The 17,938-nt window shown below is 64.3% G+C and overlaps 1 protein-coding gene and 1 long non-coding RNA gene across 6 annotated transcripts; one reads left to right on the top strand and one right to left on the bottom strand.

Annotated features, from left to right (window-relative positions):
• The first annotated feature begins 1,393 nt into the window (after positions 1-1,393).
• Positions 1,394-11,000, top strand: LOC120393355. The gene is made up of 4 exons (XR_005592006.1): positions 1,394-1,478; positions 2,006-2,171; positions 4,227-4,370; positions 10,627-11,000. It is a non-coding gene; the product is annotated as an uncharacterized LOC120393355 (long non-coding RNA).
• On the bottom strand, positions 3,366-15,987 carry LOC120393354 (anoctamin-7-like). 5 transcript variants are annotated; one of them, XM_039517869.1, is made up of 8 exons: positions 14,942-15,987; positions 12,746-12,878; positions 11,773-11,834; positions 11,271-11,328; positions 10,542-10,652; positions 9,838-10,003; positions 9,068-9,158; positions 4,132-4,306 (listed from the first exon to the last, which is right to left on the bottom strand). In XM_039517869.1, exons 2-8 carry the CDS (start codon positions 12,845-12,847, stop codon positions 4,273-4,275), a joined length of 624 nt encoding a protein of 207 aa, XP_039373803.1. In that variant the 5' UTR covers positions 12,848-12,878; positions 14,942-15,987; the 3' UTR covers positions 4,132-4,272. The 5 variants fall into 5 exon arrangements, with proteins under 5 accessions (XP_039373798.1, XP_039373801.1, XP_039373802.1 ...); XM_039517864.1 differs by lacking the exon at positions 9,068-9,158 and having other exon boundaries at positions 3,366-4,306; XM_039517867.1 differs by lacking the exon at positions 9,068-9,158 and having other exon boundaries at positions 3,366-4,306; positions 12,746-12,811.
• Positions 15,988-17,938: the final 1,951 nt, after the last annotated feature.

Here is a 17,938-nt window from a genome sequence, read left to right as displayed (position 1 = left end):
GCTAGGCCCCCGTGTGCAGGAAGTAGTGGGGACTGGCCCGTCTCCGCCTGCAGGTGACTGTCGGTCTGGGAGGTTCCCCTGGCCACCCCCAGCCCTGACGCTCTCTGTGCCGACCGCAGGCCCAGCCCAACCCGGACTGGAACAGCTCCGCCGAGGTCCTGAGGAGACTCTGCACCCCCAACGCCCTGCACCAGCACGTCCCCAACAAGCCCGCGGACTATTACACCTGCGCCTTCCGCAGGTCCAAGCTGGACAAGTGAGTCTCGGGACTCCCTCAGTTAGGTCCATCTGGGGGGCCAGGGAGGCCAGAGCTGCACTGGGAGACCAGAGCCCCATCTGGGCTCCCCTCCAGTCTCCCAGCCAGCTCCAAACTGAAACTCCTCCAGCCTCTCCTCAGCCTCCCCCCGGCTCCTCCCCCAGCCTTTGTGTCCTTTGTCCAGTTTCCGGGCAGAGGTGTCACCTGGCCGACCTCCAGCCCCCTTCCTGGGGTCTCATGTTCCGTGCTCAGGTGTCCTCCCTCAAGGCAAGTCTCCCATCCCCAATGCAGCCAGTCCCAGCACAACTCCCCTGCAGCCTTCCCAGGCCAGCACTCCCCACTCAGCATTCACAGAGCACAGCCAGAACATCCCCACTTCGTCACAGCTCCCTCCTTGCCTCCCTTCCCTGGCCCGACTGGCTGTTTGATTATCCCCAGGTTCCTGGGCAGCGACTCCAGGACTCCTACTTCAGCAACACGCAGAGACATCGCATCGTGAGTAGGGTGGGGGGAGCGTGGGGACCTCAGGGGCCTGCCCCACTCCCAGCCCTGCTCTGCCCAGGTCCGTAATTAACCCCGTTGCCCTAGAGGCAGCTCCACGGGCCCATCACATGGTGGGCAGCCAGATCGAAATCCCCTGGCTCTCTAATGGGCTGATTTAACCCCCCACCCAGACCCAACCCTGCCCCCAGCTCTGTGTAGAAACCCCAACCCAGAATCATCCCCCTTCATGGCTTCGGGCCCAGCTCTGTGCTTCAGGCCCCACAGCTGGTGGGAAACACTAGAACCAGTGACGTGTGTTTGAATCCAATCTCAGGCTCCAGGGCACGGCTGATTGCCTGGGGAAGGGTCAGGAAGGCTCCCTCTGCCCTGCACCTAGCATGAGCCAAGGGGAATGTGGGGGCATCAGAGCCGTGGGCAGCTCCTGCCCTGGGGGCTGGGCCAGAAAGGTCTATGGGAAGGCTCCCATTAGCATCCCAAGGCTCTGGTGCAAGGTCCAGGTGTGTGAGCTCCACAGGGCTGCGCCCAGCCGGGACTTGCTGGGTTCCTGCTCCGCGTGAGCCCTGGCGAGGGTGGACTTTGCTGACGGTGCCGCGCTCCTCGGGTCGGCAGGTCTATGAGATCCTGGCTCGCACCATCACGGAAGCGGAAACGTGCCGAGATCGGGATCAACCGGCTGCTGAACGAGCGGGTGTACGGCGCTGCCTTCCCGCTGCACGAGGTAGGGGCTGCCGGGTGGGCTGCTGTCCCTCCGGAGCTGGGATGGGGGGCCTGGGAGAGAGACGTCCTTCCGGAGCTGGGATGGGGTGGGGACAGACGTCCCTCCGGAGCTGGGATGGGGGGCCTGGGAGAGAGACGTCCTTCCGGAGCTGGGATGGGGTGGGGACAGACGTCCCTCCGGAGCGGGGATGGGGCGGGGACAGACGTCCTCCGGAGCTGGGATGGGGCGGGGACAGACGTCCCTCCGGAGCTGGGATGGGGGGCCTGGGAGAGAGACGTCCCTCCGGAGCTGGGATGGGGCGGGGACACAGACGTCCCTCCGGAGCTGGGATGTGGGGACCGGGGGGCAGCTGCTGGCTCTGCAGGTCCTGGTTGGTCACTGCGGCCATTCAGCCGGCACTAGGCGGGGGTCCCGGGCAGCCGTTGGCAGCTCTGCTCCCTGGGCACTGCAGAGACCCTGCCCCATCCGCAGTCGCCCCTGGCTGTGCAGGTGGCCGACCCGTCTCCCTCTCTGTTGCCTTGACCCAGGGCCCCTTCGAGACGCCTGAGTCTGAGGTCCCCGATGAAGCCCTGAACCCTCGCCAAGTCCTCTACCGCTTCTGGGCCCAGTGGGGCTGCTGGTACCGGTACCAGCCGCTGGATCACATCCGCCAGTACTTCGGGGAGAAGATTGCCATCTACTTCGCCTGGCTGGGTGAGAGCCCACCTCCTCCTCCTCTGTCCGCACCGCCACCGCCCCAGCGCCCCTGCAGCATCCCAGGGGCCAGCTTGGGGCTGGGATGAGGATCACGGGATTGTTCCTGGAGCCTGCTGGACACACAGAGCCCCAGGGCTTCTCTGCCCCCAGCCAGGCTCACCCAGCCTGTGCTGCCTGGTGGCGCTGCCCAGGGCTCTCGGTGTCCGGCCGGCAGAGGCAGATTCCCGGCACCCGGACTGGGACGGAAAGGGCCGGGGGGCAGGACCGTGTGGGCGGGTCTCCGGGTTCTGTCCCTTGGTGCTGCCAAGTGCCAGCAGTGCCATGTGGCTGGTGCCCGTGCCCCTGCTTCACAGGGGCGTGGGCGGGCGTGGGGTGGAAGAGGGTGAGCGAGGTGCCATGCAGAGTCTGCAAGTGCCTTAGTCCTGCCCCCAGCCTGCCAGGTGGGCGGGATCATTGTCCACATTTTACAGCTGAGGAAACTGAGGCACGGACGGGGGAGGGACTTTCCCCAAGCCACACAGGGCATCAGCCCTGGGGGTGAAACTCAGGAGTCTTGGTGCCCCACCCTTGATGGAGAGGGGAGGGAGGGGGTCTCCCCTGCCCGGTGTCGCCCTCCTCCGGGGCTGGTCTCACGTGCCCGCCCCTCTGCAGGCTTCTACACGGCCTGGCTGCTCCTGCTGCGGCCGTGGGCACCGTGGTCTTCCTCGCAGGCCTGGTTGCCATGGGAACCAACACGCCGCGTGAGTCTGTGGGGCTGGGGTTGGGAGCGCAGGAGGGGGTGTGTGAGGAGGACCCTGCCATCCTACTCCTGCCCCCTCCCTGCCCCCGACATCCAGCCCTCAGACACAGGAATTTGCAGGCTGCCGCCAGCCGTTACTAGTGTGCGGCCTGGGTGCTGCCTTCTCGAAGGGCGGGGGCGCTATAGGGGGTCGGGGTGCTATAGGGGCTACTCCAGCAGCTCCCATCACTCTCCGCTCCCAGGCCTAGCAAAAGCCCCCGGGTCACAGCTGTCAGAAGAAAGGAGGAGACACAAGGAGGGCTTTGATATGTGGTGATTTGCTGAGGGAGCGGGTGGCGCCAGATAACTGCCGGCAAGGCACCGTTTGCAGCCTCTGGAGAGAAAGCAAAGTGCCAACGCTGGCCACCCACCAGCCTGCTTTTCTGGGCAATGGCACAGTGTAAGCAGGGGCTGCACAGCCTGGAAATAGCCCGGGCAGCAGGGAGAGAGACGCGGGTTTCCACCCAAGAGAGGGGACAGCTGAGGAGGAGAAGGGTGGGGGCCCTTGGTGGGCTATTGAGGGGAATACAGGTTCAGGTGCCATGAATGGTGCCACCTGCCAACCCAGTGCCATCGCTGGGGGAGTCGGTGCATCGCTGCACTCGGCTCTGCTCACATGTCCAGGACTGGCACCAGTTAGTGGCTGGAGACCTGAAGAGAGAGTCTCCTTAAACTCCTCTGGTCTGTGTCTGTGCTTTGGGGCAGGCGGCCTCGTTCCCTGCAGGGGGAGGTGTGTATCCAGCCACAGCCCCCCTCTGGCCTCAGGGAGGAGAGGGAAGGATCCCCGACACGCACGCCTGCACCCATGCTGGCTAGCTGGGCAGAGCCAACCCTGCTGCCCAAGGGGCCCGGCTCGATGCAGTGAGAAATCCCCACCTCTGGGGTTTTCCCTGCACAGACGCCCACAAAGCCATGCCTTGGAGCTCCCCCTGCTCAGAGCTGTGCTGAGGGGAGGGGGCGGGAGCTCTGACTGCCGGGGAGCCCCTGGCTACTCCAGTCCCAGCATCTCCCAGCAGGAGGCGCCGTAGGAAATGGCACAGTGGTGCCAGCCCCAGGAGCTAGCGCCAGCCTGTCCCAACTCCAGGTGGGTAAGGCGTAGGGGCAGCAGTTCAAGGAGAGCGTCCAGCTACCCCCGCGCCAGCAGGAGGCGCTGTAGGGAGCAAGGCTAGAGGTGTGAGATGGAGGCGGTGAAGATGGCAATGCATGTGCAGGGGGAACGGGCTTCTGCGTCTGGTGAAGAGGCCGTGTGGCCCCTCTGTTCTGTGCCCCTGCAGGTCGGGTACCTGTTTGATCACCCCGGGACGGTTTTCTTCAGCGTCTTCATGTCCTTCTGGGCCGTGACCTTCCTGGAGTACTGGAAGAGGAAAAGCGCCACGCTGGCTCATCACTGGGACTGCATGGACTTCCAGGAGGAGGAGGTGGTTCCCACGACCATCCATCCACTGTGGTTGTCTCTGCCCAGCTAGCCAGCATGGGTGCAGGCGTGCGTGTCGGGGATCCTTCCTTCTCCTCCCTGAGGCCAGAGGGGGGCTGTGGCTGGATACACACCTCCCCTGCAGGAACAGGCCGCCTGCCCCAAAGCACAGACACAGACCAGAGGAGTTTAAGGAGACTCTCTTCAGGTCTCCAGCCACTAACTGGTGCCAGTCCTGGACATGTGAGCAGAGCCGAGTGCAGCGATGCACCGACTCCCCCAGCGATGGCACTGGGTTGGCAGGTGGCACCATTCATGGCACCTGAACCTGTATTCCCCTCAATAGCCCACCAAGGGCCCCCACCCTTCTCCTCCTCAGCTGTCCCCTCTCTTGGGTGGAAACCCGCGTCTCTCTCCCTGCTGCCCGGGCTATTTCCAGGCTGTGCAGCCCCCTGCTTACACTGTGCCATTGCCCAGAAAAGCAGGCTGGTGGGTGGCCAGCGTTGGCACTTTGCTTTCTCTCCAGAGGCTGCAAACGGTGCCTTGCCGGCAGTTATACGGCGCCACCCCGCTCTCCCTCAGCAAATCACCACATATCAAAGCCCCTCCTTGTGTCTCCCTCCTTTCTTCTGACAGCTGTGACCCGGGGGCTTTTGCTAGGCCTGGGAGCGGAGAGTGATGGGAGCTGCTGGAGTAGCCCCTGTGAAGAAGTAGGAAGCACAGACTGTCTGTGTGGGGGAGGGGAGAGCCAGAGGTTTAGGTGAGTGTCAGGAATTCAAACTGTGAGCTGAGTTTGGCCTGGGGGAGGGGAGGTGACACCTCTGGCCAGGGGAGACAAAGGAAGGAGGCGGAGGAGAGAGGAGGGGCCGGAGAGGACTGGGAGACGAAGGTGGGCTGGAGAAGAGAGAGGAGCAGGGAGACCGAGCTCGGATCCCCGGGGGGGGGGGGGGCTGTGAGGCCCCCCAAGATGGACCGAACCGGGGGGATCTGGTTATCTGTGCCTGCAAGACCTGTGTTGGACTGTGTTCCTGTCGTCTAAATAAACCTTCTGCTTTACCGGATGGCTGAGACTCCTGGTGAATCGTAGGGAGCACGGGGGTGAAGGCCCTGGGTCCCCCCGCACTTCGTGACAACTGGTGGCAGCGGTGGGATCGGCGGCACCCCGTGGACGGCGCTTCCTGCAGTAAGTGACTGGGGAGCAGGAAAACGAAGGGGCGATTCACTCCTGGGTGAGTGTGGCCAGAGAGCAGGACTTTGCAGTAACAGGGTCCCCCGGGAGATCACAGCGAACGATCCCCGGGGCGGAGGAGTCTGCAGCTCGACCCTGGCAGAGAGGGGGTGACCTCACGGACTGGCACACGAGGGGTCCCCCTGGAACCCGTGGGGAGTGGCGAACACCCCGGCCTGCGAGCGGCCAGCAGGAAGATGTATTCCCAGAAGCACAAGTGGGAGCTGGTGGAGCTGTGCAAGCAGGGGGGGCTGCGCCATGGGAAGCTCACCAAGGCCCAGCTGATTGCCCGGCTGGAGGAGAGAGATCGCAGGAATGAACCGGTCCCTGTCTCTGAGGGAAGCAGCCGGGCAGATGCAGCACAGGCTCCAGTGTCTGTACCCGCTGGGAGTGGCCAGTCGGCGGATGAGGGCTCCTCGAGACCCCCCACCCCTAGGCCTAGGGGGAGGAGGAGCCCAGCTACGGAGGGCACCGTGACCCCCCCGGCCAGCAGGGGATCGTCCCGGCGACGCTCGGCCTCCGTGGAACTCAGGCGGCTGGAGTTGGAGAGAGAGATCAAACGGATGGAGATGGAGGAGCGTAAGGAGCTGAGGGCATATGAGGAAAGACAAAGCCAGCGTGAATTCGAGGCGAGAGAGAAGGAGAAGCAACAGCAGCGTGAATTCGAGGCGAGAGAGAAGGAGAAGCAACGTGAATTCGAGGCGAGAGAGAAGGAGGAGCAGCGCAGACATGAACTGGCCCTGGCCCAGCAGAACAACAGTAAGACCCCGGCTGCGGTGAGTGAGGGGGGGCCCAAGCCTACAAAGAGCTTCGATATGAACTTCCTGGCCCCGCGTAAGGAGGGGGAGGACATAGACACCTTCCTGACGGCCTTTGAGAACGCCTGCGAGCTGCACCAGGTTGACCCCGCAGACAGGATCCGGCGCCTCACCCCCTTACTGGACTCCACCGCCGTGGAGGTGTACAGCCGAATGAGAGGGGAGGAGGCGCGGGACTACAACCTGTTCAAAGAGGCCCTGCTCCGCGAGTTTGGGCTGACCCCGGAGATGTACCGGAAGAGGTTCCGGGGTCAACGTAAGACCCGGGAGGTCACATACCTGCAACTGGTCAACCGGGCGCAGGGGTACGCCCGCAAGTGGATGGCTGGGGCCCAAACCAGAGAGGACCTGCTTGACCTAGTCGTACTGGAGCACCTGTATGCGCAGTGCCCGTCTGACCTGAAGCAGTGGCTGATGGACCGGAAGCCGGAGAACCCGCAGCATGCAGGCCGGCTGGCCGACCAATACATGGACAGTCGGGCGGGGGATGGCAGGGAGGAGTCTCGAAGGAGCAGATCTGCCTCAACGCAGAGAGAGAGTCACCATGGGACCTCCCAGAAGGAGCCGAGGAGGGCCCCACCAAAGGGAAGCATCTGGCGTCAGGTCCAGCCGTCCCCTCGAGGGGACCCACGAGACATGGGCTGCTATCAATGTGGCCAACCGCCACGTGACGGGCCAGTGCCCCAAGCTCCGGGACAACCTGAGCAGACCAACCCCACACCGGGTCAACTGGGTAGAGACCCAGCCGGATGAGGCAGCGGTCGCACGAAAGGGGGTGGGCCGCGTACCTGCAAAGGAGGGAGGGGGCCCGGTCGACCCTCCGAGGGGCTGGATGCTCCCAGCCCTGAGTTTGGGGTTTACAGGGTGGGCACGGGACTACCCCTCTGGAGCGAGTGCCTTGTTCCCCTGGAGGTAGACGGGAAGGAGGTCACTGGGTACTGGGATACGGGCGCAGAGGTGACGCTGGCCCGGCCGCAGGTGGTGGGCTCAGATCGGATGGTGCCCAACACCTACCTGAACCTGAGGGGTGTGATCGGGACCCCATTCAAGGTGCCTGTCGCGAGGGTACACCTAAAGTGGGGGGACAAGGAGGGCCTCAAGGACGTGGGAGTGCACCCACATTTGCCCACGGAGGTGCTAATGGGCGGGGACCTCGAGGACTGGCCAAGTAACACCCAGGGTACCCTGTCCGTGAACCGTAGTCAGGGGCGACGCAGGGCTCTGCACCCTGACCCCGGGGAAAGTACTTTGGCCGAGACACCGGACCCTGACCCGGTAGGGAGGGAACGCCCAGGGACAGGGCTCAGAGAGGCTGTGGCCCCAGACCCAGCCGGTGAGAGAGGACAGATCCCCGCCCCTGCCCCAACGGCTGAGTACCAGGCCGCGGTGCGGGGAGACCCCTCCTTGCGGAGGATAAGGAACCTGGCCAGCCGCGGGGGGGGACAGACCATGGGACGAAGTGGCCGGAAAAGGTTCCTGTGGGAGAAGGGGCTCCTGTACCGAGAATGGGCTCCCCCAGGGAAGATGGAGTCAGGGGGGAGCAGGAGGCAGCTGGTGGTACCCCAGGAGTATCGCCGCCAGCTGCTGTGCCAGGCCCATGACATTCCCCCCTCTGGGCACCAGGGAGCCTGGCGTACCCAGCAGCGGCTGCTGCAGAACTATTACTGGCCTGGGGTCTTTGCCCATGTCCGGCAGCACTGCCGCTCCTGTGACGTCTGCCAGAGGGAGAGGAAGGCCCGGGACAGGGGGGAGATGGCTGTAAGGCCCTCGCCCCGCCCTGAGGAGCCTGTCCAGAGGGGGGCCCGGTTCAGAGGGGGGGCTCTGAACCGAGAGAGCCTGAATCACAGCCCCCCAGACTGGAACGTGGGGAGAAGGCCCCAGCCCAGGGTGCACCCCAGGGGTATTGGGGTGGGGAAAGGGCGCGGGCGGCATAAGGTTGTAGGTGGGTCCGAACTTCCCCGGGTCACTGGCTGGAGTGACCCCGCTCAGTTCAGTCTCGGAGGGGGGAGAGGTGTGAAGAAGTAGGAAGCACAGACTGTCTGTGTGGGGGAGGGGAGAGCCAGAGGTTTAGGTGAGTGTCAGGAATTCAAACGGTGAGCTGAGCTTGGCCTGGGGGAGGGGAGGTGACACCTCTGGCCAGGGGAGACAAAGGAAGGAGGCGGAGGAGAGAGGAGGGGCCGGAGAGGACTGGGAGACGAAGGTGGGCTGGAGAAGAGAGAGGAGCAGGGAGACCGAGCTCGGATCCCCGGGGGGCGGGGGCTGTGAGGCCCCCCAAGATGGACCGAACCGGGGGGATCTGGTTATCTGTGCCTGCAAGACCTGTGTTGGACTGTGTTCCTGTCGTCTAAATAAACCTTCTGCTTTACCGGATGGCTGAGACTCCTGGTGAATCATAGGGAGCACGGGGGTGAAGGCCCTGGGTCCCCCCGCACTTCGTGACAGCCCCTATAGCACCCCCACCCCCTATAGCACCCCCGCCCCCCGCCCTTCGAGCAGGCCGCACCCAGGCCGCACACTAGTAACGGCGGCTGGCGGCAGCCTGCGAATTCCTGTGTCTGAGGGCTGGATGTCGGGGGCAGGAGGGGGCAGGGTAGGATGGCAGGGGTCCTCCTCACACACCCTCCTGCGCTCCCAACCCCAGCCCCACAGACTCACGCGGGCGTGTTGGTTCCCATGGCAACCAGGCCTGCGAGGAAGACCACGGTGCCCACGGCCGCAGCAGGGAGCAGCCAGGCCGTGTAGAAGCCTGCAGAGGGGACGGGCACGTGAGACCAGCCCCCGGAGGAGGGCGACACCGGGCAGGGGAGACCCCCTCCCTCCCCTCTCCATCAAGGGTGGGGCACCAAGACTCCTGAGTTTCACCCCCAGGGCTGATGCCCTGTGTGGCTTGGGGAAAGTCCCTCCCCCGTCCGTGCCTCAGTTTCCTCAGCTGTAAAATGTGGACAATGATCCCGCCCCACCTGGCAGGCTGGGGGCAGGACTAAGGCACTTGCAGACTCTGCATGGCACCTCGCTCACCCTCTTCCACCCCACGCCCGCCCACGCCCCTGTGAAGCAGGGGCACGGGGCACCAGCCACATGGCACTGCTGGCACTTCGCGGCAGCACCAAGGGAAAGAACCAGGAGACCTGCCCACACGGTCCTGCCCCCCGGCCCTTTCTGTACCAGTCAGGGTGCCGGGAATCTGCCTCTGCCGGCCGGACACCGAGAGCCCTGGGCAGCGCCACCAGGCAGCACAGGCTGGGTGAGCCTGGCTGGGGGCAGAGAGAAGCCCTGGGGCTCTGTGTGTCCAGCAGGCTCCAGGAACAATCCCCGTGATCCCCATCCCAGCCCCAAGCTGGCCCCTGGGATGCTGCAGGGGGGGCGCTGGGGGCGGTGGCGGTGGGGCAGAGGCGGACAGAGGGGAGGAGGAGGTGGGCTCTCACCCAGCCAGGCGAAGTAGATGGCAATCTTCTCCCCGAAGTACTGGCGGATGTGATCCAGCGGCTGGTACCGGTACCAGCAGCCCCACTGGGCCCAGAAGCGGTAGAGGACTTGGCGAGGGTTCAGGGCTTCATCGGGGACCTCAGACTCAGGCGTCTCGAAGGGGCCCTGGGTCAAGGCAACAGAGAGGGAGACGGGTCGGCCACCTGCACAGCCAGGGGCGACTGCGGATGGGGCAGGGTCTCTGCAGTGCCCAGGGAGCAGAGCTGCCAACGGCTGCCCGGGACCCCCGCCTAGTGCCGGCTGAATGGCCGCAGTGACCAACCAGGACCTGCAGAGCCAGCAGCTGCCCCCCGGTCCCCACATCCCAGCTCCGGAGGGACGTCTGTGTCCCCGCCCCATCCCAGCTCCGGAGGGACATCTCTCTCCCAGGCCCCCCATCCCAGCTCCAGAAGGACGTCTCTCTCCCAGGCCCCCCATCCCAGCTCCGGAGGGACGTCTGTCCCCGCCCCATCCCAGCTCCGGAGGGACGTCTCTCTCCCAGGCCCCCCATCCCAGCTCCAGAAGGACGTCTGTCTCCCAGGCCCCCCATCCCAGCTCCGGAGGGACGTCTGTCCCCACCCCATCCCAGCTCCGGAAGGACATCTCTCTCCCAGGCCCCCCATCCCAGCTCCGGAGGGACAGCAGCCCACCCGGCAGCCCCTACCTCGTGCAGCGGGAAGGCAGCGCCGTACACCCGCTCGTTCAGCAGCCGGTTGATCCCGATCTCGGCACGTTTCCGCTTCCCGTAGATGGTGCGAGCCAGGATCTCATAGACCTGCCGACCCGAGGAGCGCGGCGCCGTCAGCAAAGTCCACCCTCGCCAGGGCTCACGCGGAGCAGGAACCCAGCAAGTCCCGGCTGGGCGCAGCCCTGTGGAGCTCACACACCTGGACCTTGCACCAGAGCCTTGGGATGCTAATGGGAGCCTTCCCATAGACCTTTCTGGCCCAGCCCCCAGGGCAGGAGCTGCCCACGGCTCTGATGCCCCCACATTCCCCTTGGCTCATGCTAGGTGCAGGGCAGAGGGAGCCTTCCTGACCCTTCCCCAGGCAATCAGCCGTGCCCTGGAGCCTGAGATTGGATTCAAACACACGTCACTGGTTCTAGTGTTTCCCACCAGCTGTGGGGCCTGAAGCACAGAGCTGGGCCCGAAGCCATGAAGGGGGATGATTCTGGGTTGGGGTTTCTACACAGAGCTGGGGGCAGGGTTGGGTCTGGGTGGGGGGTTAAATCAGCCCATTAGAGAGCCAGGGGATTTCGATCTGGCTGCCCACCATGTGATGGGCCCGTGGAGCTGCCTCTAGGGCAACGGGGTTAATTACGGACCTGGGCAGAGCAGGGCTGGGAGTGGGGCAGGCCCCTGAGGTCCCCACGCTCCCCCCACCCTACTCACGATGCGATGTCTCTGCGTGTTGCTGAAGTAGGAGTCCCGGGAGTCGCTGCCCAGGAACCTGGGGGGGATAATCAAACAGCCAGTCGGGCCAGGGGAAGGGAGGCAAGGAGGGAGCTGTGACGAAGTGGGGATGTTCTGGCTGTGCTCTGTGAATGCTGAGTGGGGAGTGCTGGCCTGGGAAGGCTGCAGGGGAGTTGTGCTGGGACTGGCTGCATTGGGGATGGGAGACTTGCCTTGAGGGAGGACACCTGAGCACGGAACATGAGACCCCAGGAAGGGGGCTGGAGGTCGGCCAGGTGACACCTCTGCCCGGAAACTGGACAAAGGACACAAAGGCTGGGGGAGGAGCCGGGGGGAGGCTGAGTGAGAGGCTGGAGGGAGTTTCAGTTTGGAGCTGGCTGGGAGACTGGAGGGGAGCCCAGATGGGGCTCTGGTCTCCCAATGCAGCTCTGGCCTCCCTGGCCCCCCAGATGGACCTAACTGAGGGAGTCCCGAGACTCACTTGTCCAGCTTGGACCTGCGGAAGGCGCAGGTGTAATAGTCCGCGGGCTTGTTGGGGACGTGCTGGTGCAGGGCGTTGGGGGTGCAGAGTCTCCTCAGGACCTCGGCGGAGCTGTTCCAGTCCGGGTTGGGCTGGGCCTGCGGTCGGCACAGCAGCCCAGGGCTGGGGTGGCCAGGGGACCTCCCAGACCGACAGTCACCTGCAGGCGAGGGCCAGTCCCCCCCTACTACCTGCACACACGGGCGCTGGCAGAGCTGGGGGGGAGCCCAGGGCTGAGCTAGCAGGGGGCTGCGGGTCGGGGCGCTGTCAGAGCTGGGTGGGGAGCCCAGGGCTGGGGTAGGAGGGGGCTGCGGGTCGGGGTTGAGGGGCGCTGTCAGAGCTGGGTGGGGAGCCCAGGGCTGGGCTAGCAGGGGGCTGCGGGTCGGGGTTGAGGGGAGCTGGCAGAGCTGGGGGCACCCAGGGCTGGGGTAGGAGGGGCTGCGGGTCGGGGTTGAGGGGAGCTGTCAGAGCTGGGTGGGGAGCCCAGGGCTGGGGTAGGAGGGGGCTGCGGGTCGGGGTTGAGGGGAGCTGTCAGAGCTGGGTGGGGAGCCCAGGGCTGGGGTCGGAGGGGCTGCGGGTCGGGTTGAGGGGCGCTGGCAGAGCTGGGTGGGGAGCCCAGGGCTGGGGTAGGAGGGGCTGCGGGTCGGGGTTGAGGGGCGCTGGCAGAGCTGGGGAGCCCAGGGCTGGGCTAGCAGGGGCTGCGGTCGGGGCGCTGGCAGAGCTGGGTGGGGAGCCCAGGGCTGGGGTAGGAGGGGGCTGCGGGTCGGGGTTGAGGGGAGCTGGCAGAGATGCGGGGGGGAGCCCAGGACTGGGCTAGCAGAGGGCAATGGGGGGGCTGGTGGGTGAGCCGCCCCCCCCCCGGGTGCACTGACCTGCAGGGGCGCTCGCAGGCACAGCTCCTCGGCGTAGAACACCAGCACGTCCCACGGGGCGCCAGCTTCAGGTAGTGGATGGTTTTCCGCTCGCTCAGCATCTCCTCCTGCGGGGAAGCAGGAGGGGGCTGAACACGGAGCCCCCAGGGGGGCAGAGCTGCCATGTGCCTGCGTCCAGGGGCTCCAGGCCAGGGTCTGTAGGGCAGGGATGGGACACACGGCCCTGGGGTCAGGCAGGGGACAGCCGCCTTCTCTCCGACTGCTGCATCCTGGGGCCAGCAAGGCCTCGAGAGTCTCCCAATGCACCGTCACCCCAATCAGCCACAGCCAGGCCTGGCTGGAGCCGGGAGGGATGTGGTGGGGCCAGGGCCTTGGGAAGGGGACATGGCCAGGGCTTGGGAGGGGATGCAGCAGGGGCCTGGACCCAGTGGGAGAGGGATGGGGTGGGGGCTGGGGCTCGGAGGGGTGACGCTGGGGGGGATCAGGCCTGGAGAGGGGAGGGCCATGGCGGGGGTGTGACGTTACTGATATGATCTGGGACCATATAGAACATGGTTGCAACCAAGGTCCTGTAGTGGCACCAAATCTTATGTAAAGGATCATATAAGGTGTCTAAGACCAGGCTATGGGTGGCTGGTTATGATTATGGTGTCTGGGTGCATGTGTCATTTTGTAGTTGAAGTTATGAGTATTGGCTCTGTACTGTCTGTATTTCAAATTTGTGCTGTGTTTCTGGTGGTGTTAGCCCTGCCTAGCCTGCTTGAGGGCCCATTAAGGACCATCAGCTACACAACTGACCCATGGAGAGGAGGCAGACACGCCTTGTGACTCAGCAAAGTGCAGGGACTTGCCCAGGTGACTCCAGACTCCATTTTGCTGTAAAGCCTCTAAAAGGCTGATGCCTCATCTCCATCTGGTCTTCAATCCTGCTTCTTACCTCTGGAGGACTTTGCTACAAACTGAAGCTCTGCACAAGGGACTGATGGCCCATCCCAGCGGGGGATGTTCCAGAGACTTGATTTAAACCTGCAGTTTATTCCATCACTGCTACAAGCCTGAACCAAGAACTTTGCCATCACTGTATGTGATTGATTCCATGTAACCAGTTCTAGCTCTCAGCTCTACCTTGTTCCCTTTATGAATAAACCCTTAGATTTTAGATTCTAAAGGATTGGCAACAGCGTGATTTGTGGGTAAGATCTGATGTGTATATTGACCTGGGTCTGGGGCTTGGTCCTTTGGGATCGAGGGAACCATTTTCTTTTATTGGGGTGTTGGTTTTCATAACCATTCATCCCCAGGACGAGTGCACTGGTGGTGATACTGGGAGACTGGAGTGTCTAAGGAAATTCCTTGTGTGACTTGTGGTTAGCCAGTGGGGTGAGACCGAAGTCCTCTCTGTCTGGCTGGTTTGGTTTGCCTTAGAGGTGGAAACCCCCAGCCATGGGCTGTGACTGCCCTGTTTGAGCAATTGGTCCTGAATTGGCACTCGCAGTTGGGTCCCGCCAGAACCGCATCGTCACAGGGGGCCTGGGGCCTGGAGGTGGAGGGACATGGCAGGGACCTTGGGTTGCCAGGCGAAACGCCCCGTCACAAAGGGACCCTGGTGACTCCGGTCGGCGGCACAACCGGGGCCCGGGGCTAAGGCAGGCTCCCTGCCTGCCCAGAATTCACACGGCCCCCAGGTCCCTGCAGCTCCTAGGCACATGGGCGGCCAGGGAGGCTCCACGCGCTGCCCCTGACCCTAATGCCGGCTCTGCAGCTCCCATTGGCTGGGAACCACGATGAACCCCGCAGCCCCCTCTTGCACCCAAACTCCCTCCCACAGCCCTCACCTCTACCCCCTGCCCCAGCCCAGAGCCCCCTCCTGCACCCCAAACTCCTCATCCCCAGACCCACCCCAGAGCCTGCATCCCCAACCCCCCCCCCCCGTACCCTAATCCCCAGCCCAGTTAAAGTGAATGAGGGTGGGAGAGAGCAAGCGATGGAGGGGGGGGGGATGAAGTGAGTAGGGCAGGGCCTCGGCGACGGGGGGGGGCTGGGGGGGGGCCTCGGAGGAGGGGCGGGGATGCTGGGTTTTGTGTGATTAGAAAGTTGGCAACCCGACGCGGCAGGGACCTAGGGGGTGGGGGAGGGACATGGAAGGGACCTGGGGGCGGGGGAGGGACACAGCAGGGGCCCGGGGCCCAGGAGGGATGCGGCCGGGACCGGAGGAGGGAGGCACATACCGGGGCCACGGTATAAGTCTCTCCTCTCACCTTCTCCATCAGCAGCCCGGCATTTCTCAGGTTGTTGAGGAACTTCCTCCTCCAGTGCTCGTGGTGCCCGCGTGGCCGGTCGCCTCTGGCCTCGTGAGCCGCCAGCTTCCCCCTCCTCTTCTTCGGGGGCCGCACCTTCTCCTCCCACACCAGCACGAAGTCTGCGGGGGCGAAGGGGAGGGGGCTGCGGTCCGGCCTTGCAGCGGGCCAGGGGCTGGGAGCCTCCCGCAGGGCCGGGGAGCAGCAGCGAAACTCACCGTGATCATAAAACACCCAGACCACGCACAGGATGGGCGCGGGGGCGGGGAGACAGCAGCCCTAGGGCCCTAGAGTGGGGGGGGGGGCCACACTCGCCACCACCGCCCCCTGCTGGAGGGAACATCAGCCCCACTCTGGCACATGCAGCCCACCAGCTGGGGCGCCTCACCGCTAGCCTCAGCGGAGATTCCCCGGGCACTGCAGCGGGCGTGGCCTCGGGCTCTGCAGCGGGACGCCCGCAGGCGAACGGGAAGCCCCTGCAGCCGCAGCCCACAGGGGTGAGCAGGGCCCTGGGGAGGGAGGGAGCCTCGTTAACGTGGCCAAGCAAGGGGCTTTGGATCATTTCATTACTGCTCTGGACAATGTACGTTAGCCAGTGGAACTCTCTGCCACATGATGATGCCGAGGAAAAGAGATTTAGGGAGCACATGTTCGCAGAGCAAGGAGGGTCATGGGGCTGGGACGCAGGAGATGGAGGGTCACTTCTTGGCTCTGCTAGTGACCCCCTGGGTGTCCTTGGGAGAGTCACTTGCTCTTCGTGCCTCTGTCTGAGGCAACGAGCATCTCTGTGCCCAGCCCCCGGCACAGCCCGGGAGGCCCGTTGGCAGTTGGCACAATGCAAAGGCGCGCCAAGGCTGCTCGACGGCAGACTGCAGAGGGCAGTGACGTAGGGTGGCTTAGGGTCGCCCCCAGACTGCACCGGGCCCAGCTCACACAGCCAGAGAGGGACGTACCCACGCAGCCACCCGCTCCCAGCTCCTCCCAGACAGAGGCCCGGGGAGCTGCCGAGGGGCAGGGCAGGGCGCTCACCGATCGTGGTTTGCCCATCTCGGAAGTAGTTGCCCCTGAGGTTGGGGCTGTAGCCTTCGTCACCATGCACGTAGATGGGATCGTCCTCGTCCTCTTCATCCTGCAGCCGGGAAACAAACGAGACGGGGGGCAGGGGAGAACCGTGCAGCTCCGCGCCCGGGCCAGCCTCGCCCCGCGCCCCAGCTCGGATTCGTTGGGTCGGTGGGGAGCAGGGGAATGTTTCAGTGCCCAGGAAACCGAGAGGAGAACCTAGAGCCAGATGGGCTGCTTCACCCCACGGCCCTGCCGGTGCCCCTCAGTCCCGACCCGCAGCCCCTGCTATCCCATCCCTGGGCTCCCCCCCCCAGCACTGCCAGTGCCCCTCAAGCCTGACCCACAGCCCCTGCTATCCCAGCCCTGGGCTCACCCCGCCCCACAGCCCTGCTGGTACCCTCAGTCCCGACCCGCAGCCCTCCACTATCCCAGCCCTGGGCTCATCCCTCCTCCTCACAGAGCACTGCCGGTGCCCCTCAGTCCCGACTTCCAGCCCCCGCTATCCCAGCCCTGGGCTCCCCACAGCCCTGCTGGTGTCCTCAATCCTGACCCGCAGCCCCCGGCTATCCCAGCCCCAGACTCCCCCCGGCCACGGTTCCGCAGATGCACTACAGGGCACCAGCTATCCTGAAGGCCAAACCTTCGCCTCGCTTACGGCTCTGGGTCTGTTCGGAGTCCCCCACCCCTCCACCGCAGGGACGCCGACTCCATTAGCTCCAGGGGAAACCAGCACACGGAACGAGCGAGGAACCAGGCTCTGCCGGGGATTCCCGCCCAGGGCTGGGCTCTAACCGGGCAGCCCCTGAGCTGCAAGGACCCCCCCAGTTCCCTCCTCCTCCAGCTCCCGCTGCTCCCCGTCCAGCCAGGACAGTGGCTGAAATGGCCCCAGTAACGGACCGCGGGAGCTTTGCAGAGGCCTGGCCCAGAGCAGCCACAGACTCGGCCCAGAGCCGCGGTTCTCAACCTCTTAGCCATTGTGGGCTGCAGCCACCCAGTGCAGACACTACCCGGCGGCCCGGTGTGCTGATGGGGCTGAGAACCGCTGGCCTAGGGAGAGGGGCCCAACTGGGACTAGAAACCCACCTGCCCCAGGGCAGCGGCAGGGCTGGGACTCAGCGTCTGGAATGAGGCAGGGGAAGGGGAGGGTTGGATTACGGGGGGTTGGGCAGCTCCCCTCTGCCCCCCAAACTCCTGCCGGGATTCTACCATGAGCTCGGGGACGTGGGAAGAGCCGCAGCTTGTGAAACGGACGGACCCCCCCCACCCCAGCCCCCAGAACTCAGCACCACCAAGGGCGGCGGCGCCATGGATTCACCAAGGGCAAGTCATGCCTGACTAACCTAATTGCCTTCTATGAGGAGATAACTGGGTCTGTGGGTGAGGGGAAAGCAGTGGATGTGTTATTCCTTGACTCTAGCAAAACTTTTGATATGGTCTCCCACAGTATTCTTGCCAGCAAGTTAAAGAACTGTGGGCTGGATGATTGGACTATAAGGTGGATAGAAATCTGGCTAGATCGTCAGGCTCAACAGGTAGTGATCAACGGCTCCATGTCTAGTTGGCAGCCCGTTTCAAGTGGAGTGCCCCAAGAGTCGGTGCTGGGGCCGGTTTTGTTCAATATCTTCATTAACGATCTGGAGGATGGCATGGACTGCACTCTCAGCAAGTTTGCTGATGACACTAAACTTGGAGGAGTGGTAGATACAGTGGAGGGTAGGGATAGGATACAGAGGGACCTAGATAAAGAAACCTGATGAGGTTCAACAAGGAGAAGTGCAGAGTCCTGCACTTAGGACGGAAGAATCCCATTCACTGTTACAGACTAGAGACCGAATGGCTAGGAAGCAGTTCTGCAGAAAAGGACCTAGGAGTTACAGTGGACGAGAAGTTGGATAT

Source organism: Mauremys reevesii, unplaced genomic scaffold (assembly GCF_016161935.1).
Source record: "Mauremys reevesii isolate NIE-2019 unplaced genomic scaffold, ASM1616193v1 Contig19, whole genome shotgun sequence".
Lineage (NCBI taxonomy): Eukaryota > Metazoa > Chordata > Testudines > Geoemydidae > Mauremys > Mauremys reevesii.
This window is presented reverse-complemented; position numbering and strand designations above follow the sequence as displayed.